The sequence below is a fragment of the Rhinopithecus bieti genome, unplaced genomic scaffold, assembly GCF_001698545.2.
Source record: "Rhinopithecus bieti isolate Rb0 unplaced genomic scaffold, ASM169854v2 scaffold_1468, whole genome shotgun sequence".
Lineage (NCBI taxonomy): Eukaryota > Metazoa > Chordata > Mammalia > Primates > Cercopithecidae > Rhinopithecus > Rhinopithecus bieti.
Window position 1 is genome coordinate 485859 of NW_016803561.1, and position 26296 is coordinate 512154.

General features: G+C 33.8%; 1 protein-coding gene across 1 annotated transcript in view; it reads left to right on the plus strand.

Annotated features, from left to right (window-relative positions):
• LOC108539741 (protein eyes shut homolog) overlaps positions 1–26296 on the plus strand; it is a gene marked incomplete at both ends in the record, with an annotated part of 872682 nt that overhangs the window by 480546 nt on the left and 365840 nt on the right. Inside the window, 1 exon segment of the mRNA XM_017888636.1 lies at positions 4462–4583. Coding sequence (XP_017744125.1) covers positions 4462–4583 — 122 coding nt within the window.

A 26296-nucleotide genomic window follows, 5' to 3' on the forward strand; every position in this document is an offset into this window, starting at 1 on the left:
TGAAATGATAAAAGCATTTTCCTTCTCTGAAATATTTTCTTGTGTTGAGGCATATTTCCATTTCTGGAATATTTCCAGCTCAAATTACATAATATATTTTAAATACATTACTGTTTTCGACTATCTAAACTTACGTTTTTTTAAAGAAAATTGACTTTTGATCCTAAAAATATTGGCTAAATTTCTATTTGTTGTTATATGCTTGCCAGAATTTGGTAGCTAGGTTTTGATAGTCTCAAAAAATAATTTGAGTAGTTTTTCCTGTTTTTCTATTCTCCTCACCTATGTGGCATAAGAGAGGAAATAAAGACTTGGGAGTAATTTTGTTTGAGTCTATGTTAGCAAATCTCCCTCCTTTGGTATACTTTTAAATGTTTACTGGTTTAGTGTGATTTTCTATTTCATCTTTAATACATTTTCCTCATTTATATTTTCTTATATTTATCCACTTAGTGTAAGTCTGTGTTTGTTAATTACATATTGCCGGGTTATCTTGTTCTTCCTCTTTTGTTTTTCCTATTCTGGTTATCTCTTATTATATGGCTTAAATATTTATAAAAATAAGTAATGTATAGATGAATAGGTTTGAGCCAATGGTGGTACTTCTGTCAATTATTCCTTGATGTTGTTAAATCTAGACTGTTTTGCCTAGAGGCAATGCCTGCTACTAATTAATGATAATTATTCGTCGCTAGGCTTAAGAAATTATAGTTATTACTACCTTCAAGGCTTGACTACATTTATGAAGTAGAAATTGTTAGTACTTTACATATGAAGGCACCCGAGGCTTAGAGGACTTGAGTAGGCTACTTGGAAAAAGTAAGTTCATTAGTAGATATCAAAGGCAAAATTATAAGATGATCCTTGAGATTCCCATCTCCTGGTATACATGCCCTGTAAAATCTCCCCTTGGGTGTGAGTGAAACCTGTAAATATGATATTTCTTCCATGATTATATTATATGTAGAAAGAGACTTTATAGTGTAATTAACACCCCCTATAAGTGACTTTTATTTAATTAAACATATGGTTGTCCTAGATGGGCTGCCCTAATTAGATGGGCCTTTAACAAAACAAGAAGTAGCAGCAGAGATTCTCCTGTTCTAAAAAAAACAAACTGGCATGCTGTGAGAGGAGGAGGCCATGTGTCAAGGACCTGTGAATACCTTCTAAACGCTGAGAGTAGTCCTTACCTGGCAGCTAGCAAGAAAAGGAGACCTAAGTCCTAGAGGCAGAATGAAATGAATTCTGCTGCAATCATTGAACTTGGAAGAGAACTGCATTTCCTAGATGAGGTCACATCCCAGTCAATATCTTGATTTCAGCATGGTGAGAACAAAAGCAAATGATTTAGGTAACTGACACTTGCACACTGACTTATTGAAAGTGTGAGACAGTACATTTATGTTGTTTTAAGACACTAAATTTGTAGTAACTTTTTAGGCAGTAAGAGAAAACTAATATACTAGATGTCTAGAGATTTAATAAGCATCAGAGATATTGTTCAAAAATTATCTAACTTCAGAAGACATGTTCACAATTATGCCATCCATCTTACTTTAGTACATATGTTACTGATAACAAAACATTTAAAATATCTGGCTGTTGATCTGAAAAAGTGAACTACTATATAGTTTATGCAATTACAACCATCAAACTTGACAGCTTTGTCTTTATATTTTTCTCACTGACTGCAGAGTTCAATATGCTAGACCTGTGTTTTTATCATCTTCTGTCTTTCCTGTCTCATGCCTATTTTCAAATGACATAAACTGTTTTATCTAAGTTTGGTGAGAAGAGTAATGCCTACTTTGTAGTGAGAAGTAAAAAAATGATACGACTCTAATTTAATAAATCATGCAAACCTTTACTCCTTTTGGTAAAAATGTTTTAATAATACTTTCCTCTTCCATCAAAATTGGCTCAAAATGTGCTTCTAAAAATAGTGTTTTACTTTAATATGTGGCTACTGTATTGACCAGTGGAAATTTAAATAACAGTTATTTTAAATTACTGGAATCAATTATTCAATGTTGAATGAGAAACTGCTTTGCAACAAGAATGTCTAAATTCAGGAAAATGCTTCTGAATCAAGTGAGATACTGATGAATAAAAATCCTCAAACTTGGGTTATTTTTAGTTGCTGTGCACTTTTGTTCTCTTCGTTGTTTACATTTTTTAATTTTAATTTTTAAATTCTATTTCCTTCATTTTATGTTTTCTTTTTGTACATAGTTTATCATATCTGGAATTCAATGCTATAGTATCATTTAATGATAATGATACCCTGAAATTGATAATTTTCTAGTAATTACCAAGTTATTAAAATACCAATAGTTATTAGCCTATAAGAAATATATGAATTTACAGAAAAATTTGATTGACTTTTAGACTCACTAAATTTGTTTCAAAATATTATTGAGGCATCAAAATAAAAACCAGCAGTGTGTTTATGCTTTTGTCTTTACAGAAATAGTTTATACCCCTTAATATGAGGAATTTCAGAACATAACGAATGGGCATTTTCCAAAGATTTTATGCATATGCCATTTATGCTACTGAGTGGGATGATTTTCTCCCATTCACCACAGCTGATGTTGTGTTGCCTGTTGTGGAATTGCTTTCATTTTACATAGCACATTCATAAAACAAAATATAATCATTATATTTAATTTTTATGTAATTAATGTTTACAAAAAAAGAATTTTAATGTTTACAAAAAAAGAAAAAAATAAGCCAAACACAACCAATGAAAACTGTAAATGTTACCATACTCCTGGAGGAAGTTAACAATGTAGGGAGCACGGTACATGGAAAAAAATGCTGCTAAAATCCAGCAAAACTTGAGTACTCTTAAAGAATATTCCGAGTGGAGAATTAGTATATGTGTCAGGAATAAAGCACAACATTGATAAGGTAGCTCTCATTCTTGTGCTTTTAAGCTAGTTATTAATAACTAGCATGGAAAACCAGTTGGCCCTGTTCAACCAAAGCACAGTACTGAGTAGAACTTCTTATACATTTAAACTATTGTAACTTAAATGCACATGCATGGGGCATAAATTTATTTTTCTTCTGGTTACCATGTTTCACTGTTATATTTGTCAAAAAAAAAAAAATGTTGTCCAAATGTAGCAAACTGATACAGGATCATTTTGAATTTTGTTTTGGGTACTAACTTCAGCCTTTACATTATTGATCATATCATGTTTGTTCTTTTTTGTTTATTTAATCAACATTAATTAAACCTAGGGTGCTAGATCTGCACAGGATGTTGAGATGTATTAAACTAAGATGTGTTTTGTAATCTCAGGGCTCCTACTCATCACATTGTGCTTATAAGTGTATAGACTTCTTAACTCTATCAACAAATGGAGAAACTGGGCTGGCATTATCTAAGACAACTCTGTTCAGTAGAAATTAAATGAGATCTCTCTTTGTGTTTTAACTTTTCTAGTAGCCACTACAAAAAAGTTAAGGAAATAAATGAAATTAATTGAAATCATACGTTTCATTTAACTCTTTATATCAAAATAATTTCCATTTCAACCAAATGTAAATAGTAAAAAAAAAAAAATAGTGAGATACTTGGCATTCCTTTTTAATACTAAATTTTCAACAGTCAATGTGTATTTTATATTTATAGCACATCTCAACTGGTACTAGCCATGTTTCAATGTTTTGTAGCCACATGTGGCTACTCTATTGAAAAGTGCAGATTTAAATAAGTTAATGCTGATTTTACCATTTTTATAATGCTATATCTAGATTCTCTACAGAAACAAGCCCCAAATCTAATTTTGAAAAGAGCTCTATTCTTCAAAACATTTTTTCACATAGAAAGTATTTTCACAGAGCAATTTAAAGTGTTTCTTTTGTTTGTTTGTTTGCCCAATACTAGGAAAGCAAAATTTTACCTCTAGTATTTTGAATTACATCTTCATAGGGCAATTCTCTGTTTAAGAAAAACACCATGAAAAGTTTTACGATTTTGATTGACCAAAAGTTCTGTTAATTTATTTTAAATATTTATCTGTAACAATAAATCTGTCCAAAGTTTCCTTATTTATAGTTATATTTTTGACTTGTGAGCTAGTTGCTGAGTTATTTAGTTATTTAGTTATACTCCATCATCTACCATCATATTACTAACATGCTATTTTTCTTTTAAAACATTTAACAAAGATAATAATTCTACATTGTGAGCATAATGCTTAAATCTTTAATACCTTCTGCAGAATCTATTGAATTACTAGAAAACTTTATTTAATTAGATACTAAAGAATACTGTTCACACAGTTTTAAAAATGGGGTCAAAGTCATTTGGGGGAGTATTGGCATTCTATAAAACTAAAAGAGTTATAAATTGACAAATATTTCAAAATAGCCAGGAGTAATATCTATATTATAGGCTTAATAGTAAGAAATAGCCTAAAAATATATAATTTCATATTCCCTTAGAGCTACCAGCGTGTGTGCCTATCTGGTTGGGAAGGAAATTTTTGTGAGCAAGAATCCAATGAGTGTAAAATGAATCCTTGCAAGAACAATTCCACCTGTACTGACCTTGGCAAAAGCTATCGGTGAGTACGTTTTTAGTTTTCTTCATGAAATTACTTGGAGTGCTCAGTGTCCTTCGGATACATCCAGACATTATTTTCACTTTAGATATATTTAATTAAAATAACCACCCAGAGATGAAGAGCCATTCACTAACAAGATAGTGTCACAATCATTTGAAATTTGAAAATACTGAAGGCCAGATGTCAACAAAGTATAAACTAATTTTAACTTGAAAATGCAATGTTCTGATATGGTAAATGATACAAATGCATTTACTTCTTCAAAACATGTTTTTGCCATCTTAACATTGTTTTGAACCTTTCCATGCAGTATGATAACTACCACACTATGCCAAGAAAGGAGTGAGTCCACCAAATTAAAACTTCCAATTTTTTACTTAGAGATTATTGTGAGTTTGGATTATTTTAGTAAATTTTTAATATATTTTATAATATAAACTATCCACATATTCCATAATTCAATTGTATTAATTAGTTTTTAGATGATAATTCTGAAGAAACTCTAAATAGAAATTCTGAGTAGGTGTTTATGTCTTATGTCCACCTTCTAATGGAGTTAGTTTTTGCTTGTTAAATAAGTTCCTTATAGATTCAGCATATCACACCTTTGTTGGATGCATAGATTGTGACTATTTTTCCCATTCTGTCAGTTGTCTGTTTACTCTGTTGATAGTTTGCTATCCAGAAGCTCTTTAGTTTAATCTCACTTGTCAATTTTTGGTTTTGTTGCAATTGCTTTTGTGGACTCACTCATAAATTATTTATCAAGGTTGATGTCCAGAATGGTGTTTTCTAGGTTTCCTTCTAGGATTCTTATAGTCATAGGTCTTGTATTTATATATTTAATCCATCCTGGGTTACTTTTTTGTATATAGCAAAAGCTAAGGGTCCAGTTTCAGTCCTCTGCATATGGATAGCCAACTATCCCAGCACCCTTTATTGAATAGGGGGCCTTCCCTCATTGATTATTTTTGCTGATTTGTCAAATATCAGATGGCTGTCAGTATGTTGCTTTATTTCTGGGTTTGCTATTCTGTTCCACTGATCTATGTGTCCGTTATTATTGTTGTTTTACTAGTGCCTTGCTGACCTGCTGTTTTTGGTTACTATAGACTTACAGTATAGTTTGAAATAAGATAACGTGATGCCTCCGTCTTTTTTTTTGTTTGTTTCCTCTCTAAGATTGCTTTGGTTATTCAACCTCTTTTTTCATTCTACATATATTTTAGTATAGATTTTCTCTAATTCTGTGAAAAATGACATTCGTAGGTTGATAGGTTGAATGTGTGCGTGGCTTTGGGCATTATGGCCATTTTAATGATATGAATTATTCCACGCCATGAACACGGGATATTTTTTCATTTGTTTGTGTCATTACTCATTACTTTTAGCAGTGTTTTGTAGTTCTCTTTGTACAGATTTTTCACATCCTTGGTTAGATGTATTCTTTGGTTTTTGTTTGTTTGTTTGGTTGGTTGGTTGGTTTTGGTGTGTGTGCTATTGTAAATGGGATTGCATATTGTAAATGGATTCTTGATTTGGCTCTTAGCCTGAATGTTATTGGTGCATAGAAATGTTACTGATTGGTACACAATAATTTTGTATACTGAAACTTTACCAATTTTTTTTTTTTTATCAGTTCCAGGAGCGTTTTGGTGGAGTCCTCAGCATCTTCTAGGTGTAGAATCATATCATCAGTAAAGAGAGATAGTTTGAAATCTTTTATTCCTTTTTGGATACCTGTTAGTTATTTCTCTTGCCTGATAGCTCTGGCTCAGACTTCTGGTACTGTGTTGAATAGGACTTGTGAGTCTGGGCTTGTTTCAGTCCTCCAGAGTAATGTTTATAGACTTTGCCCATTCAGTATGATGTTGGCTGTGGATTTACCATAGATGACTCTTACTATTTTGAGATATGTTTCTTAGATGCCTAGTCGATTTAGGATTTTTAACATGATGTATTTTGTAGCAAAATTTTCTACTTCTATTGGGATCATCATGTGTTTTTTTGTTTTTAATTCTGTTTATGGAGTGAATCACATTTATTGATTTGTGTATATTGAAGCAATTGCTTCCCAGGAATGAAGCTTAGTTGGAGAATTAACTTTTTGATGTGCTGCCATATTTGTTTTTCTAGTATTTTGTTGAGGAGTTTTACATCTAGGGTTATAACGTGTTTTTGTGTTGTATCTTTGCCAGGTTTTGGTATCTGGATAATACTGGCTTCATAGAGTGAGTTAGGGAAGAGTTCCTTCTACTTGATTTTTTTAATTTTTATTTTGGAATAGTTACAGTAGAATGGGTACCAGCTTTTCTTTTTACATCTGGTGAAATTTGGCATGAATCCACCTGGTCTTGGGCTTATCTGGTTGGTAGCTTGTTTTTATTAAATTATTAATTCAATTTCAAAACTTGGTATTTTCAGGATTTCAATTTTTTTTCTCATTCAATCTTGGGAGGTTGTGTGTTACCAGGTGTTTATCGATTTCCTTTAGATTTTCTAGTTTATGTGTATGCAAGTGTTCATAAGGGTCTCTCAGAATCTTTCTACATCTGTGGGATCCATTGTAATATCACCTTTGTCATCTCTGATTATACTTATTTGGATCTTCTGTCATTTTTTTCTTTGTTAATGTAGACAGTGGTTTATCAATCTTGTTTATGCTTTCAAAAAAACAACTTTTGCTTAAATTTATTCTTTCCCTGGATTTTGGGGTCTTAATTTTGTTCAGTTCTGCTCTGATTTTAGTTATTTTCTTTTGCTAGGTTTGTAATTAGTTTGCTCTTCTGTTTCTGGTTTTCCAAGTATGATATTAGATCATTAGTTTGAGATCTTTCTGACATTTTGAGATTTAACAAGGGCCTCATAAACATATGAAAAAAAAAAATGTTCAATATCACTAATCCGAGAAATCCAAATCAAAACCACAATGAGAAAACATCTCACACAAACCGGCATTGCTATTATTAAAAAATTTAAAAACCAACAGATGCTGGTAAGGCATTAGAGAAAAGACAAAGTTTGAGGCAGGGCGCGGTGGCTCAAGCCTGTAATCCCAGCACTTTGGGAGGCCGAGACGGGCGAATCACAAGGTCAGGAGATCGAGACCATCCTGGCTAACACGGTGAAACCCCGTCTCTACTAAAGAATACAAAAAACTAGCCGGGCGAAGTGGCGGGCGCCTGTAGTCCCAGCTACTCGGGAGGCAGGAGGCGGAGCTTGCAGTGAGCTGAGATGCGGCCATCGCACTCCAGCCCAGGCGACAGAGCGAGACTCCGTCTCAAAAAAAAAAAAAAAAGAAAAGAAAAGACAAAGTTTAAACACTGTTGTTGGGAATACAAATTAGTTCAGTTACTGTGGAGTGCAATAAAAGAAAAATTCTGAGTAGCTATTGCTATTATTCCAAAAGCTTAATAACCAAATATATATTTATATATTTTTTTGAGGTGGAGTCTCATTCTGTTTCCCAGGCTGGAGTGCAGTGGCATGATCTTGGCTCACTGCAACCTCCATCTCCTGGGTTCAAGTGAATCTCCTGCCTCAGCTTCCTGAGTAGCTGGGATTACAGGTGCCTGCCACCATGCCTGGCTAATTTTTGTATATTTGTAGTAGAGATGGGGTTTCACCATGTTAGCCAGGCTAATCAACGTTCTATCTCTGGGATTTGTCTGTTCTGGACATTTCATATAAATTGAATCATACAATATATGTTTTTTGTGACTGGTTTGTTTCGCTTAGCATGATGTTTTCAAGATTTATGTCATAGCAGGTATAAGGATTTTGTTTCCTTTTTATGGCCAGATAACATTACAATTACTTATATTAACCATGACAGGTGATTGTTTTGTTAGTCTTTTGGTTTGGGTGATGTTCCTTGCTTTGTCTCTAATTAATATGATTAATTAACATTACATCATAAAGTTACAGCAAAGTTATTTTTCAGCTGATAAGCATGTTATTACAACTTTTTTGTCTATTATGAATAATGCTGCTATAAACATGTATAATATATATCCAGACATATATTTTCAATTGTTTTGCATATAAAACTAGGAGTAGAATTGCTGGATCATAGAGTAACTCTATGCTTAACTTTTAGAGGAACTTCCAAACTCTTTTCCAAAGTGAATGTACTATTTTTGCAGTACCACCAGCAGTGTATGAGAGTGTCAACTTCTCCACATCTTGCCAATATTTATTGATGTTTGTCTTTTTAACCCTTCTAGTGGGTGTGAAGTGGTATTTCAATGCACATTTGATTTTCATCTCCCTAAGGACTAATAATACTGCTCATCTTAACATGTGCTTTCTGATCTCGTGTATCTCTTTTTGGGAGACTATCTCCTCATATCATCTGCGCATTTGGGAATGGAGTTATGTACCTTTTGTTTTAGTTGTAAGACGTTTTATGTATTTTGGATACCATCCCCTTATCAACTATGATTTGAAAATATTTTCTTCCATTATGTGAGTTGTCTTTTTCTTCATGGTGTCCTTTGAGGCACAAACAATTTTAATATTGAGGACAACCAATTGACTCATTTTCTTTTGTCACTTTTGCTTTTCATATCATAGCTAAGAAATTGTTGTCTAACTCAAGATTACAATAATTTTATTCCTTAATTTCTTCTATAAACTTTATATTTTTAGGTCTTATATTGAGATATAATCCATTTTGAGTTAATTAATTTATATGTGTGGTGTGTGAGGTAAGGGTCCAGCCTCATTCTTCTACACAGGAATATCCAGTTGTCTCAGGATAATTTCTTAAAAATACTATTCTTTCCACATTAAATTATCTTGGTACTTTTATTTAAAACCAGTTAGACAAACATGTAAGGATTTCTGGACACTATATTCTATTTATCTTTATTGTAATACCACACCCTCTTATTGTAGCCTTTAGTAGGTTTGAAGTCAGGAAGTATGAATCCAACTCTTTTTTTTTTGTTTGTTTTAACATTGTTTTGCTAAACTGGTCTCCTTGTACTTCCATATGAATTTTAGTATCAGTTTGTTACTTTCTAAAGAAAATGGCAGCCATAACTTTAATAGGGATTTTGTTGAATCTTCTTTAATTTCTTTCAATAATATTTTATAGTTTCCAATGTATACTTGTACCTCTTAGAATCTGTTCTTAAGAATTTGAATCTTTTTATGTTATTAGAAATGGAATTGTCTTAATGCCATTTTCAGATTGTTCTTTGCTAGTGTGTAGAAACACCACTGATTTTTATATATTGATCATGTATTTTTTAACATTAGTAAACTTATTTATTAGTTATAATAATTTTGGTCAATTCCTTAGGATTTTAATATCTGATAATGGAGATAATTTTGCTCCTACCTTTCCAATATCGATACGTTTTTTTCTGTTTTCTGTTTAATTATCCCAACAACTTCCAGTACAATGTTGAATAGAAATGACAGACTGAATATCCTTGTCTTTTTCCTGATCTTAAAAGAAAATCAAGCCGTCTTTCATCAAAAAATATGATGTTAGCTGTAAATTTTTCATAGGACACTTTACCAGATTTTGTACATTCCCTTCTGTTTCTGGTTTGTTGAGTGTTTTGTTTGTTTTTTATAAAAAAGTGTTGAATGTTTTCAAATGCTATCAATGAAGCTATTTTTATGTGTAATTTGTGTTATATTCTATTAATATGGTGTTTTGCATTCAGTGATTTTCTAATTTAAAAACAACCTTGCAGTACTAATATATATCCCAATTGGTCATAATGTATATTTCTTTGGATATGTTGCTGAATTCCATTTGCTAGTACTTGATGAAGGAACTTGGGGTCTGTATTCATAAGGCATATTGATCTGTATTTTTCATTTTTTGTCATATCTTTGACTGGATTTGGTATCTGGGTAATATTAGCCACATAGTATATGTTAAGAATTTCCCCCTTCTCTTTTGGAACAGTTTGCAGAAGGATTGGTGTTCATTATTCTGTAAACATTTGGTAAAATTTACCGGTAGAGCAACCTACTCATGCTTACTTTGTGGAACACATTTTTATTACTAAATAAATCTCTTTCCTTATTGTAAGTTTATTGATATGCCATACTTTTTTGGGGTTACTTTCAGTGGTTTTGCCTTTCTATAAAGTTATCTATTTCAGTTAGGTTTTATAATTGGTTAGCATGTAATTGTTTCGTATTCTCTTTGAATCCTTTTTTTATTTTTGGAAGAGTGTAGTATTTTCTTCTCTTTCGTTGCTGATTCTCGTAATGTGGATCTTCTCTATTTTTTCTTGATCAGTATAGTTAATAGTTTTTCAATTTCTGAAAGTGCCAGTTTTAGAATTCATTGTTTTGTTCTATTGCTTTTTGATTCTCTGCTTTATTAATTTATGCTTTAATTTTCATTATGTCCTCCTTCCTCTTCCTATGAATTTAGTTTTCACTCTTGAATACAAAGTGTGTCTATTACAAATAGCATATAGTTGAACAATTTTTTCATTAAACACATTCTGCCATTATTTGTCTTTTGATTGGAATGTTTACTCAATTTACATTTATTTTAATTACTGATAAGGTAGAGTTTACTTCTACTATTTCGCCATTTGTTTTCTATACGTCTTTTTCTGTTTTGTTCCTACATTCCTCCATTATTGCCTTACTTTGTGTAAAATAGGTATTTTTTCTGATACACCACTTTAATACCCTTGTTACATTTATTGTATTTTTTTAAATTAATGGTTGCCCTATAGATTACAAGTAACCTCTTAAGATAAAGCAATTACATAGCATTAATAGCAATTTAATTTTAATAATATGCAAAAATATTGCTCCACCATTGCCCCCCTTTTTTCTACTCCCTTATTTTATTATTGTGATACAAATTATATCATACATTATAAGCCCATCAACAAGCTGTTATAATTATGGCTTTATGTTCCATCTTTTAAATCATATAGAAAGAGAAAAGAGTTATGAACAAAGTATATTTATACTAGTTTTAATATTTACTAATATAGTTACCATTACTGGATCTCATTATTTTTATGTGTGAATAATTAAGATTCTATAGTTTATTTTCATTTTAGCTTAAAGGACTATCATTGCTATTCTTTATATGTTAGTCTGCTAGTTATGAATTCTCCCAGTTCTTATTTGTCTGAAAATGTCTTAATTTCTGCTTTAATTTAGAAGGTAGCATTGTGGGATATAGAATTCATGGTTGATAGTATTTTCTTCTTTTAGCACTTCAAATATGTCATCCTGCTGCTGTCTCGTCTACATGGTGGCTTCTGATGGGAAATCAATTGTTGTTCTTATGAGGATCCTTGTATGTAATAAATCACTTTTTTTCTCGATGCTATCACTATTATCTCTTTGTGTTTGACAGTTTGACTGTCATGATTAACTTTCGATTTCTTTGAATTTTTTCTACTTTGAGTTTGATGAGATTCATGGATGTGTAGATCAACATTTTTTTCATAAAATTCAGAGAGTTTTGGCCATTATTTTTTCAAAGCATTTATCCCTTTTCCTTTTGGAACTCTCATGTATGAGTAGATCTCTGAGGATCTACGCATTTATTTTTTTCTGATGATCCTCCGAAACAATTATCTTAATAAACTTATCTTTATGTTCACTGCTTCTTTCTTCTGCCAAATTAAGTCTCTTGTTGTACTCAATTTGTAATTATTGTATTTTTTCCAATAACTTTTTAAAAAAATATACTTTAACTTCTGGGATACATGTGCAGAATGTGCAAGTTTTTTACATAGGTCTACACGTGCCATACACATGGCATGGTGGTTTACTGCACCCATCAACCCAACAGGCCCTGGTGTGTGATGTTGCCCTCCCTGTGTGCTCATTGTTCAACTCCCACTTATGAGTAAGAACATACAGTGTTTGGTTTTCTGTTCCTGTGTTGGTTTGCTGAGATTCATGGTTTCCGTGTTCATCCATGTCCCTGCAAAACACATAAACTCATTCCATTTTTATGGCTGCAGAGTATTTCATGCTGTATATGTGCCACATTTTCCTTATCCAGTCTATCATTGATGGGCATTTGGATTGGTTCCAAGTCTTTGCTTTGTGAACAGTGCTGCAATAAATATACGTGTGCATGTGTCTTTATAGTAGAAAGTTTTATAATCCTTCAGGTATATACCTAGTAATGGGATTGCTGGCTCAAATGGTATTTCTAGTTCTAGATACTTGAGGAATTGCCACACTGTCTTCCACAGTGGTGGAACTAATTTACACTCCCACCAACAGTGTAAAAGCATTCTTATTTCTCCACATCCTCTTCAGCATCTGTTGTTTCCTGACTTTTTAATGATCGCCATTCTAACTGGCGTGAAATTGTATCTAATTGTGGTTTTGATGTGCATTTCTCTAATGACCGGTAATGATGAGCTGTTTTTCATATGTTTCTTGACCACATAAATGCCTCCTTTTGAGAAGTGTCTGTACATATCCTTCACCACTTTTGATGAAGTTGTTTATTTTTCTCTTATACATTTGTTTTCAGTTTTATAATTTTCAACTTTAAAAAAATTTAATAATTTCTTCTTTTATTTTTATTATTGCTTTGGTAAGACGTCGATCTCCTACTTTCCTTAATTGATTATATATAGTTTCTATTTATCTTTGAACAAGTTTACCATAGCTGACTTAATATATTTGTCAAGTAAATCCAGTATTCAGGTGTCCTCAAAGGCAGTTTCTATTTACTGGTTTTATTTCTGTGCATGGCCCATACTTTTATTTATTTGTATGACTTATAATATTTTCTGGTAACTTGACATGTTAAATAGTATAACTTGGTACATCTGGAAATCAAATCCTGCTCTTTCCTAGCAGTTACTGTTTTTGATTTTGTTGTTTCTACTGTTTGTCTAGTGTTTCACTGGGATTGTTCTTTGCCATGTGTGGCCATTGAAGTCTCTGCTTGATTAACTTAGTGTTCAGCTAAAATGAATAATTTGACAGAGATTTTTCTTAAATTTTTGGAGCTAAAACATCTTCTAACCTTTCCTGAAGGACTCTGTGTGTATGTTGAGACATGTCTTCAGCGCTCAGCCAGGCAGTTTACAACTGTACTTTATTCTTTACTTTCTGCTTGTATAGACCCTCAAGGTTAGTCAGAGATCAGAGATTAGGGCTGTTTATATATTTCTTAGGCCTGTGTATACACTTGCATGCTGTGATGTTTTCTAGTTTTCTAGGATTTTTTCTAGCTTTCAAAGACTTCTAGGTACATCTAATTCCCGAGTTATTAAATCTTTAATTATATTGGTCAACCTAGAGTTGCCCTCAACTGGAATTATTGTCTCAAACACTGTGATATGAAGCAATTGCCACTGATTATTTTTAACAAACTCTCTAGATATATGGTTTTTTATAAGAGTGAATTTTTAATCAGGCCAAATAAAGTCAGTCCCTGAGATTGGAGTTTTTCAGAGTGCTGTCAAACCAATGAAATAGTGACATTCCTTGGGAAGAGTCTTTTGAGTCAGATTCATACTTTTACTGTCCCCTCCACTGGCTATTAGGTTGCTGGTTTCTCAGCTCCCCTAATTGCAATGATGTTGGATTTCAAGTCCATTAAAGAGCTGGGGAGAGAGGGATGGTTGTTTACAACCACAAAGCTAATTAGATTTATGAGATTCAATCATTTTTCTTGAATAAACATGGAGATTGTTTCAAGCCTTTAGTTCATTTGCATAGTTCTGAAACAGCTTATTTCAACTGTATTTATCAATGTACAGGTTTCTTTTATGGAAGAGTGTATTTTTGACTAGTTCTTCTGCTATTACAGAAATGATTCTATCATGTTATATTTTATATTTATATTATTGGGGAGAGGGAGAATAAATATGGGTTCTACAATAACAGTGTCTGCAGTGTCTGCATATTAAGTTTGATTCTCTCTCTAAAGGTTGATGTGAATTGGGATAAGTAAGTTTACATTACATTTGCAAGCTTCCAGTTTCCTTAGCTAGAAAGTAGAATCAACAATAATAATGTCTCACAGAATTATGGTGATAAATAATATTCTGTCCACAAGGTTTTAGTTAACTTTTTTATATATAGTTCACTCTAAATATCATAGTTTTTGTTATTTAAAACATTTATCTTGTTTTCAAAATATATGCATAGATAAGATTAGTGTGGCATTTTATAAATGATGAATCTTTTAATCATATAGATATCAACTAATTCAATTTTATATATCTATATGCACAATAAATAACACTAAAAGAGATTACTTTAATCATCCCTTTATAATTTTGAAAATTTTATTTGATTAAGGATTAAGGTTCTCTGTAGCTTTCCCACAAATTTCCACTGATCAAAATTTAAAGAGTCTCAGTGAAGGATACATGAATATCTTATTTAATTTTGTGAAGAGTTATTCTAATGAAATATTATAAAAATTGTAAAGAAGAGTCTTAAATTTTATGCCATTTGAAGAAAATTATATACCACAATGAACACTTAAAATTACATATTTTAATAGATCAAATTAGAATTGCATTTCATGGGCCATATGCTTATATTCCTTGAGAAAAAAATTCGATAAATGAACGTTTGATGAAATATCAAATCTATTTAGGTGATTTGTGTGTCCTAAGTTACTGAACTACTTACATGTGATCATGTCTCTAAACAACTGGAGTTAACATAGTTTAGTGTTTACACAGTTTCAAGACATTAAAAAGCAAATTGGGCTAGGGATATAATTTGAATGCTGACTGCAACCTGCCTTCTGCTATTCCTGGCATGGTTTAAAATTTAACTGCCTTCTTTATTTCTGATTTTTCTTCCCCCAAAGCAGAGTCAACAGCTTTAGCTACAGATGGGGCTCTGTATGGCCGTTATTGGACCCAGATGCCACACTCTGGAGCATGTTTTGCCAACAGCATCTGGCTCTTTGCTGCCTGTGCAGTTGGCATTTGTGTTGACGCTTTGGCCTGCTTTTCTTATGGACACTACAAAGCTGACTTTCAGACAACATGAAGGTTTGCTCCCAGTTGACTGTGAGAATTTTCTTTCTTAGTTTATATTTTAGAAGTATTTAAATAGATGCCTTATATCATGAAGCACTATGCATTAAAATTTTCATGTCTCTTATAAAATATGTTTAAAATTTGTAATGGGTATAATAACTGGAAAATCTGACATTTATTAAGTAAAATCTTATGTTGGTTTTTGTGTGTTTTAACACATCAAATAAAAGCTATGAAAACTTTAGTGTGTTGTGTGTTACCAGAGATTTTGTTTTGCTTTTTTAACCTTATTTATGCATAGAAGTCTTAAGTGCTAATATAAAAGCAAAGCCATGACAAAATTTTAGTTCAGGCAACAACAATCTGTGGTACAGTATCTATCTTTAAGAGTTAAAAGATTTTTCCTTCACAAAAACCAGAGGTTTGAACAAAATATGTGTGGGTAGGTAGATCACTCATCCCCTTATGGTACAGCTACACTGTAGTTTGCAGAGATAACAGACACAGGGAATTTTTAATATTTTGCAATCATAATCTATTCCTTTGGGAATTAATTATGTATGCCTCTTTATATATGTAGGCAAGTATATTTGTAGAATAAATTACTGTAAGTGTAACTGCTGGATCAAAATGGTCTACATTTAATATTTGAGTAGTTTTTATCAAATTATCTTTTAGACAGATTCAATAAATTCACACAAGTAATTAAAGCAATTATCTATAGCAGACACTTACAGTTTGTATCATTTTGTTCTTGAGTAAATCTCTTAGTCAGATTCTATTTTATATATGAAAGAACTAAAACTTAGATATTTTCAGTAACTTATGCAGAAATCACAGTGTTAAAAAGTAGTAAATCTAAATACTAGAACAAGACAGGTGTGATTCCACATCCATGGTTTAAGATTATCATCATCTGATGCTGCTTATAGTATATAATCATACATATGTTGCCAGTGGCAACATATGTTGATATGTATGATATCGCTCAGTTTGCAAGGTTTAACAAATTTGTGAAGACTAAATAATTATTATTTTCTCACTGGAAAAGTTGGAACCTCATGTAGTTCAAATTTTATCAAAAAGGAGTAACTCAGGAGTTAAGTGTAATTTTTTGACAGATAAATACATCCTACAACCAATTATAACTGTACAAATAGGCCTTAGAAATCACTGATTAAGTAAAATTGCTTTTTGATAAGAGTAGTACGAAGGAAGAAAAGGGGAAATCACAGTATCTTGTTGTAAGGCTATTACGTTATACATGAAATGGCATATTATTTGAAGACAGGCAGTGATAAACAGAAAAGGTATTAAAGACCTTATTTTGAATGAATAGATGAACTCTCTTATTTGACTGAAACTGAGTTGAAAGAATGGAGGAAGAGACAGTTTATCAGGTATCATAGTAATTGTAAAACTCCCCATATACCTTCTGTGTTACTTTGTCAGGACAATCTTTGGCATTCCTTGGCTTCTGAAGAATCACCCTCATTTCACCCTTCAAGGTTTGTAGTTTTCTTCCTGTGTGACTGCCTATCTCTGTATCAAAATTTCCCCCTTTTTTAGAAGACAGTGGTCCTATTGAATTAGTTCCCACCCTAATGAATTCACTTTCATTTGAATATCACTGTAAAGACTATTTTCAAAAGAGGCCACATTTTGAGATCCTGGCGATTAGGAGTTCAAGGTCTTTTGGGGAGCTACAATTCAACCCCAGCACCTTCTGATGTCTTCTGAGTGCAGTTATGAAAACATATGGTTAGTGAAGCCCAGAAGTTTATAATTTAGCATAGCCATACATAAAATCTTTAAATTTTATTCACAGAACTGTATAGAAACATATTGAAAGATAATTTTAATTATTTAGAAGTATAGTTAGAAAAAAATCATTTAATATTAGCTTATCTCATTATTTCATGTAGAACCACAATACCAAGTTCAGATTAAAAGTGTTGCCTTATTACTTGTCAATTAAAATAAACTAAAATTTAAAAAAAAATTAAAATGGACTTTTAAAAGTACCGTACCTAAGAATAGATTTTGCTTGTTTTCTTCTTTTTTAACGTTTGTTTTTAAAGATGATGAATTGTTTTAATGCAAAGTACTAGGAACTGTAAAATTTAAGAAACATGTAAAAAATAATACCAGGAAAAAAAAAAACAGAATGATGCAGAAATATTCAGAAATTGCTCTCGTTAGAAATGAATTGAAAGCCATTAGTTATTGTTTGTTTCAGATTCAATGTTGCATGGGAGGGTAATGACCACGACTGCAACAAAAACAAAATGTGACATTTAGGATTATGGCATTTATGAGTAAAATTATTTTTATTGAACTGTGGAAGAAAGGTAATACACATTTGGAAACAAAGGAAAAAATGTACATGAGAATACTATTTACTGCAAAATCTGTAGCTTTTTTTGAAAGGTAATCAAAATTTGATATTAAGTTCTTGAAAAAAACATTGTCTAATTAAGGTCCTGCATTTTCTTATGTTTTGAAGTAGACTTTTCCCTTACTCTTTCTTTTATGGGGAAGGAAGGGGCAATGTTTTTAGAGAAATAGACTTTCCATAAGGTGTTCAATAGCTTTGGGCATTTTTTATTGTGATTATGCATAATAAAATGCCGAGATTTTGCATATACAATTTAAGGAGTTTTGTCCATTGCACTTACTTGTGTAATTACCACCAAATCCAAAATATAGAACTTATTCATCACCCTAGAAAGTTTCCTTGTGCCCATTCAGAGTTCATTTCCACCCTCTTACACCCTGCTATTTGTTGGGCTTTTGAAAATTTTCCTTCTGTAGTAATTTCTGATAAACTATTCTCAAAACATCAATACATCTTTTTTTTCAGCATGAGAAATATTAAATGTAAATTAAATTATTTATTTATTAGGTTTATCTTAATAAAGGAGTTTCATGGAAACTTTTAATTTGACTTTTATTATAACTATAGCCAGATGATATACTGATATTATTTATGTTTCTTATAGGGGATATAAAATTACATAGATCAGTTGCTTTTCCAATGACATGTTATTAGCAGAAGAAATATAGAATTTAGGACTTCTTACACCAGAGCCCTTAAGATTTTACATTATTTTTTATTGTCACTTACGACTCCTTGCCAAATTAGTGATGAAGGGGTTGTTCAATGTTGTGGTTTTTCTTATGCTGGGGAGTTTTGACATAAATTTAATGGTGAAAAGTTTTATTTCTGTATTTATTATTCTAAATTGTTTCAATCTATAGAATTGATTATGTAAGTAATCAATAACTTTTCTTAGTGTATTTCTAGGTAAGTAAGATTTTTTATTGCTAGTTTGATTTAGGGATATTTCTTTTCTTGTAGAGAGCTTTCTTCCCAGATCAATGTTGTTTTGCTAAATAATCTGTGGGCATTTCCAATGCATACCCTGAGAACTATCAGCTTTCAAAATGATAAGCCAACTGACAAACACAAAGAGCTCACATAAAAATAAGAAATCCATTTTATGTGTTTCTCCTAGATCTGTGTCTAGAGCACATTATTCAAGCTAATAATCCTTTTTTTTTTTTTCCCCACACTAAGCATGTTACATTTTGCCTTCAGTTTTCATGGAGAATCAGTTTAAAAGATGTGTATTTGAACATTTCTATACCTCTTGCAAAGCCATACATCAAGTCATGGTCCATTATGTTTCCCAATGTCCTATACTAAAAGATTCAGCCATAAAATTCTTCCTTGACTTAAGAATGAGAAAATATAACTCCACTTTCTTTTGTAAAAAAAAAAAAAAAAAAAAGACGTATATCGCCTATATAATCTTTATATTTGCTCTTGCTTTTCACAGTAAATCACAATTAACATATGTCTTGGTATAGAAATTCTTTATAAATACTTACATTTTAGGGTCTATCTCTTTTTCAAAGTTTTTGAACACTTTTCTTTCACCAGATGGCTAATTGGAGGCTTTGTTAGTATACCTCACCGACTTAGAAATAGCAAAACTGTGTGTAAAGATTCACATTGTGAACTTCTGTGCAAAAAGGAACACGGGAGATCAACATTAGAGTGAAAGAAAACTTTGGGTACTTAGAAAAAAAAATGCAGGTAACAACCCATGTGGCAGACTCCAGCAGAAAATTGTGAGTGAAAAGTGCATGAGATGGAGAGTGATTGCCTCCATGATGCACAGTCTCACTGGGAAGCTGGGCAATCCAGGCTATAATTGAAATCCTTGTCCCAACCAAGCTCTGGATCTACCTTTGGGAGCAACAGGGAGACTATGAGTAGGAACAGCTCTAGAAATTATCCTGCATGCACTCCTAGAACTGGGCATCAACAGAATGAGGCCATTCTGTATCCTAGCTCATAGAGAGCTATGTGGAAACCTGCCAGCCAGCACAAGTGGCAGTTACTGGTTTGGAGAGTTTCAGGCCAGAGATTTAAGATCTTGACCAGGGGAGAAGCCCCTGGGGCCAGAATTGAGAGGCAAATGTGGTATGTGCTCCAGCCACAGGCACAGTACTTTGTTGCTCCCTCTTCGCAAGACCTGAGTGGGTGTGGTTTTGACCCCAGAAGAAAGTTTTGTGGCCTGGGATAGGTCAGTCTGAAGGCAAACGGGGAGTGCTTTGGCTAACTGTTCTAACTTTCTGCCAGAGTCAGACTATGGGAGGGAGCCCTGCTAGGTTGGGAGTATGAGAACACAGCAGGTCCCTCTACCACTTGCTAGCCTGTAGAGCCTGAGCTGTTTCTCATTCCCCATCCTGGGTCTTAGGCCCAGCAATGATTATTCTGCTCCTCACTGGGAAGTTTTTCCAGGATCCTGAGAACTGACTCTGACTCCTACTGGGGCTGGTGCTTGCACCCACCATTAGGGGCCCTCATGTAGCCTCACTTGGCCCAGTTCCAAGCTGTGTTGTCTCTGCCCTCAGAGGCGAAGTGTGGGACTAGGACCAGTGAATGTTCTACAACCCAACCCACCACCTGGGAACCTGAGAACTTCATCTAGATTACACCTTTGGGTGTAGATGAGAGATCATCTAGACCAGGTGAGACCATCTTACAGGTGAGAGCTAGTGACCATGCCATCTGGCTCTCACCTGTAAGCACCACTTTCTGGCCTTAAGATTTATCTTCATAGCCCATTTCAATATCTGCTGACACAAGTACACAGCATTTGGGATGGATACAAGCCTCATATGACCTCTGCTACCACTATTATTCACACCACCTTTGTTTATTAGGAGGCCTTGAGCTTGCTGACACACCAGGCACATGACTACCACAATGAGCATTTGAGAAAGCCACTACATGAAGATTATGTATAACCAAAGAAATCATGCAGAGTCTATTCCACTGATATAGTTTGGTTGTGTCCCCATCCAAATCTCAACTTGAATTATATCTCCCAGAATTCCCACATATTATGGGAGGGACCCAGGGGGGAGGTAATTGAATCATGAGGTCTGGTCTTTCCTGCACTATTCTTGTGATAGTGATTAACTCTCATGAGTTCCAATGGGTTTACCAGGGGTTTTGCTTTTGCTTCTTCCTCATTTTTCTCTTGCCACTACCATGTAAGAAGTTCCTTTCACCTCCCACCATGATTCTTAGGTCTCCCCAACCATGTGGAACTATAAATCCAATTAAACTTCTTTTTCTTCCCAGTCTCGGGTATGTCTTTATCAGCAGCATGAAAATGAACTAATACAGTAAATGGTGCCAGTAGAATGGGGTGCTTCTGAAAAGATATAAAAAATGTGGAAGTGACTTTGGAACTGGGTAACAGACAGAGGTAGGAAGTTTGGAGGGCTCAGAAAAAGACAGGAAAATGTGGGATCATTTGAACGTCCTAGAGTTTTGTTGAATGGTTTTGCCCCAAATGCTGATAGCGATAGGGACAATAAGGTCCAGGCTGCAGTGGTCTCAGATGGAGACAGGGAACTTGTTGGGAACTGGAGAAAAGGTGACTCTTGTTATGTTTTAGCAAAGAGACTGGTGGCATTTTGCCCCTGCCCTAGAGATTTGTGGATCTTTGAACTTGAGAAAGATGACTTAGTGTATCTGACAGAAGAAATTTCTAAGCAGCAAAGCATTCAAGAGGTAACTTGAGTACTGTTAAAGACATTCAGTTTTATAAGGGAAGCAGAGCACACGAGTTTGGAAAATTTGCAGCCTGACTATGCAGTGGAAAAGAAAAACCCTTTTTTCTGGGGAGAAATTCAAGCTGGGTGCAGGAATTTGCATAAGTAATGAGGAGCCTAATGTTAATGTGGAAGACCATGGGGAAAATATCTCCAGGCCATGCCAGAGACCTTCACAGCATCCCCTCCCATCACAGCCCTGGAGTCTCAGGAGCAAAAAATGGTTTTGTGGGCTGGGCCCAGGGTCACCATACTGTGTGCAGCCTAGGGACTTGGTGCCCTGTGTCCCAGACGCTCCATCCATAGCTGAAAGTGACCAAAGTACAGGTCGGGTTGTGACTTCAGAGGGTGGAAGCCCTAAACCTTGGCAGCTTCCACATGGTGGTGAGCCTCTGGGGGCACAGAAGTCAAGAACTGAGGTTTGGGAACCTCTGCCTAGATTTCAGAAGACTTATGGAAATACCTGGATGCCAAGGCAAAATTTGCTGAAGGGGCGGGGTCCTCACAGAAAACCTCTGCTAAGGCAGTGTGGAAGGAAAATGTGGGGTCAGAGCCCCCACACACAGTTCCTACTGGGGCCTTACCTAGTGGAGCTGTGAGAAGAAGGCCACTATCCTCCAGACCCCAGAATGGTAGATCCACTGACAGCTTGCACCACGTGCCTGGAAAAGTCACAGACACTCAACGCCAGCCCATGAAAGCAGCCAGGAAAGGGGCTATACCCTGCAAAGACACAGGGACAGAACTTCCCAACACCATGAGAACCTACCTCTTGCATCAGCGTGACCTGGATGTGAGACATGGATTCAAAGGAGATCATTTTGGAGCTTTAAAATTTGATTGCCTTGCTGGATTTTGAACTTGCATGGGCCTTGTGTCCCTTTTGTTTTGGTCAATTTTTCCCATTTGGAACAGCTGTACTTACCCAATACCTGTACCTCCATTGTATCTAGGAAGTAATTAGCTTGCTTTTGATTTTACAGACTCATAGGTGGAAGGGACTTGCCTTGTCTCAGATGAGACTTTGGACTGTGGACTTTTGAGTTAATGCTGAAATAAGACTTTGAGGGACTGTTAGCAACGCATGACTGGTTTTAAAATGTGAGGACATGAGATTTGGAAGGGCCATGGGTGAAATGATATGGTTCGGCTGTGTCCCCATCCAAATCTCAACTTGAATTGTATATCCCAAAATTCCCACGTGTTATGGAAGGGACCCAGGGGGAGGCAATTGAATTATGGAGGCAGGTCTCTCCTGTGCTATTCTTGTGATGGTGATTACGTCTCATGGGATCTGATGGGTTTATCAGGGATTTTTGCTTTTGCTTCTTCCTCATTTTTCTCTTGCCACCGCCATGTAAGACGTACCTTTCACCTCCCATCATGATTCTGAGGCTTCCTCAGCCATGTGGAACTGTAAGTCCAATTAAACCTCTTTTTATTTTTCCCAGTGTCTAGTATGTCTTTATCAGCAGCATGAAAACAGACTAATACAGCCACTAAACATACCCAGAAGCAAAGCCAAATGATTTTACTCAACATACATCATAGGCACGTCCTCAAGAAAAGTAAAGTCTCACTCCAACAAAAGTAAATTCAAGAATAAGAAGAATTTATCCAGATGAGACAAAAATCAGCATAGTAATACTGGATCCTGAATTCTAAACAAAATGAAATGTTGGGATGCCAGATAAAGAATTCAAAGCAGGTCTCTTACTCAAGCCAGAGCTTGGGGTCCATCTCCACTGCTCTGTGTCCTCTGCTCCAGGAGACCCAGATGGCTGTCATAGTCTCTGTTGCCTTGTGACCAGCAGGTACTGGGATATCCATAGCTAAGATGCCAGGACACCCTAGAAGCTAGGAGATGAGTTAGAAAATACATTTAAAGGGGTGTTGGGTCAAGATGGTAGACTAAAAGCAGTACATGTGCACTGCTTTCATGGAGAGGAAACAAGAGTCAGTGAATACTGGCATTTAATTTATCCTCTATTTTTTTCTGGAATTCTGCCATTGGAACTCCTCTCATTTTATTAACTGATTGATATTCTGAGTCTTTTATATCTCCTTAAATATTTTGGTATAGAGTAATATTTATACTAGCTTTTTATTTATCTTAAAATTATTTGGCTATAATTTTAGTATGTTTGGTAAAATAATGCTTATATAAGATGTCTGGCTGTTTCCATACTCATTCTTACATTTACATTTGCACACAAACACAACAGTCTATTTTGTACTAATTCCTTTTAAGTTTTTCTTATCTTTAAAATTAGTTCTTCAAAACCTTAATATTTGCGGGAACACGTGTGAGTTAAGACAGTGTCCTTGTCAATGAGAAACAAGCAGAAGCTTCCATGGCTTAGAGAAAAACAACGTATGCTATTGGTTTTTCAATTGCTTGTATGTGAACACACGTATGCATATGCATGTGTATGTATGTGAGAGAGGTGGGGGAGAAGGGATGGATATATTTTTTGTCACCACAGTGAATAATGGTAGCAACAGGACTGCTGATTTTCCTTCATGAGCCTTCAAGGTTGCATGTCTCTGAAATTCCAAATTCTGCCAGTGTCTTTTCTTCTGCCCCACACACTCTTTGATGGAAAGTTGGCCCAGCCTTTATTCCAAGCAAGATTTTTTGTTTTTTTTTTTTTTTAATTTTGTTCTTTTTTTAAAATTTTTTTTTTTTTAATCATCAGTTTCCTACTCCGAGAACTATTTTTGTGCCATTTCTGCTGGCTTACTCCAGCAGCAGGCACCTACCTGCCCTTCATATCTGCTCTTATCTTGGTACTTTTACAATATTTGTCATCTCATTTTCTTTTGTGCTTTGACTTGGGATTATTGATAATTGTTTTACTGAGTATGAAGTTTTGTTTTCTGTTTCTAATTTTCTTTGTCACATTGAGTTAGATTCAGAGAGACATAGGCACTGATGATTTTACTTCATAGTTTACAAAGGTAAATCTCTTCTACTCTGAATTTATTCTTTCCCTTCCATGAGTTTGAAATTCTGGCTTAGTGATTTTTTAAATACTTTTTGAATATCACTTGAACTCTGGATTGACTAAGTGCCAGGAAGAGTCTCATCAAGGAACAGGATCATAGATATAAAACTTTCCGCATATCCCCTGGGAGACAGCTGACCCTTTAGTGACATTTTTTAATATAATTATTTTGCTTCTCTTTCTTTCTTTCCATTTCTCTCTTATCTCTGTCCTTATTTATTTCTATAGTTCCATCTGTTTTATTAAAAAAATAAGTACAAGACAATTTGAATGTTATTTAAATGTTTAAGAAAGGTCATGTTTTAAATTTAATTTTAAATTTTAAATTTAAAAAAATGGATTCATAATAATTTCTGTATGTGGAAAGATATGTTAATGTTCATTTTCAATAGGTTTGTTTTGCATATTTTACATTGGCTAACTGAATTTATCTTACATTGCAGAATTAATGGTGTTATATGCATATAGTCTAGATCTAAGTGTGTATGATTAGTAATTAGAATATATATATATTTAATACATGTTACCTCTAAGGAGTATGAAACAGATATAGCATTTATTATAATGCGAGTCCTAACAAAAAAAAAACAAAGATTACTTTGCTTCCTCTTTGCTTATAATATTTCCGTATATATAAAAATCCACTGGCTTTTCTAGCTCAGTTGATTTTCTTCTGAGACCAAGTGTAATGCTTATCAAACTGGGAGTTTAAAATGTTTCTCCATATGAAACACCTGACATGCTGCAGATTTATGAATTATTTTGTAAAATGTTTATAAATTTGTTTAAGTTCTATATCTTAGTACTTTGCTTATGTAACACTCTGTATCCTGCTTTTGTATTTAAAATTCTGCCTCCTACTCAAATTGTACCTGAAAGAATAAAAATATATGTGTAGGTATATAGGATTTTTATACACTTTAAACTGTATTGGAAAGATTATATATGCATTTTCAAGTATAATTTGAATACGATTTGAATATAATGTGTGGGTATAGGTATGGATATTATACTTGCATATACACATGCAAACATATGCTTATGTAAATTTTAAGCATTGAAAAGGTGCAACTGCGAATTCATCTGAATATATAAAACATTGTATTTAAAAGCAGACTTATTTGACTTGCCACAAAGATCCTTTTTGGGAAAAAACAGGAGCCAGAAGTAATACTTACTTGCTCAGAAACTGATACATCATCAATTTTCTGCTTACGCACACATACGATCAAGGAAAAACAAAATAAAATAGAAGAAATGAAATATGGTAACTTAAATTAGGTTTATGTTCAAAGTTAAATCACATAATTGTTCATGTTACTCATGTTTATAAGACTAGTCATTTTTTTGAATCAACAGGTAAACTTACAGAATAGTAGCTTCAACTGTCTTGTTATGTAGTCAGCCTTTTGGAGCAAGTGTTTTCTTTCAGCTTTATTCAAGATGTTGTTGAAAGATTCATTTTTCAACATAAATGTCTTAGGACTTATTGTAGGCCTACAAAAAAATGTAAATTGTGCTCATCTGTCTGAGCAGTAAAATACCCCATTCTCATGTTTTCTGTATTATGACCACAATGACAAAAAAA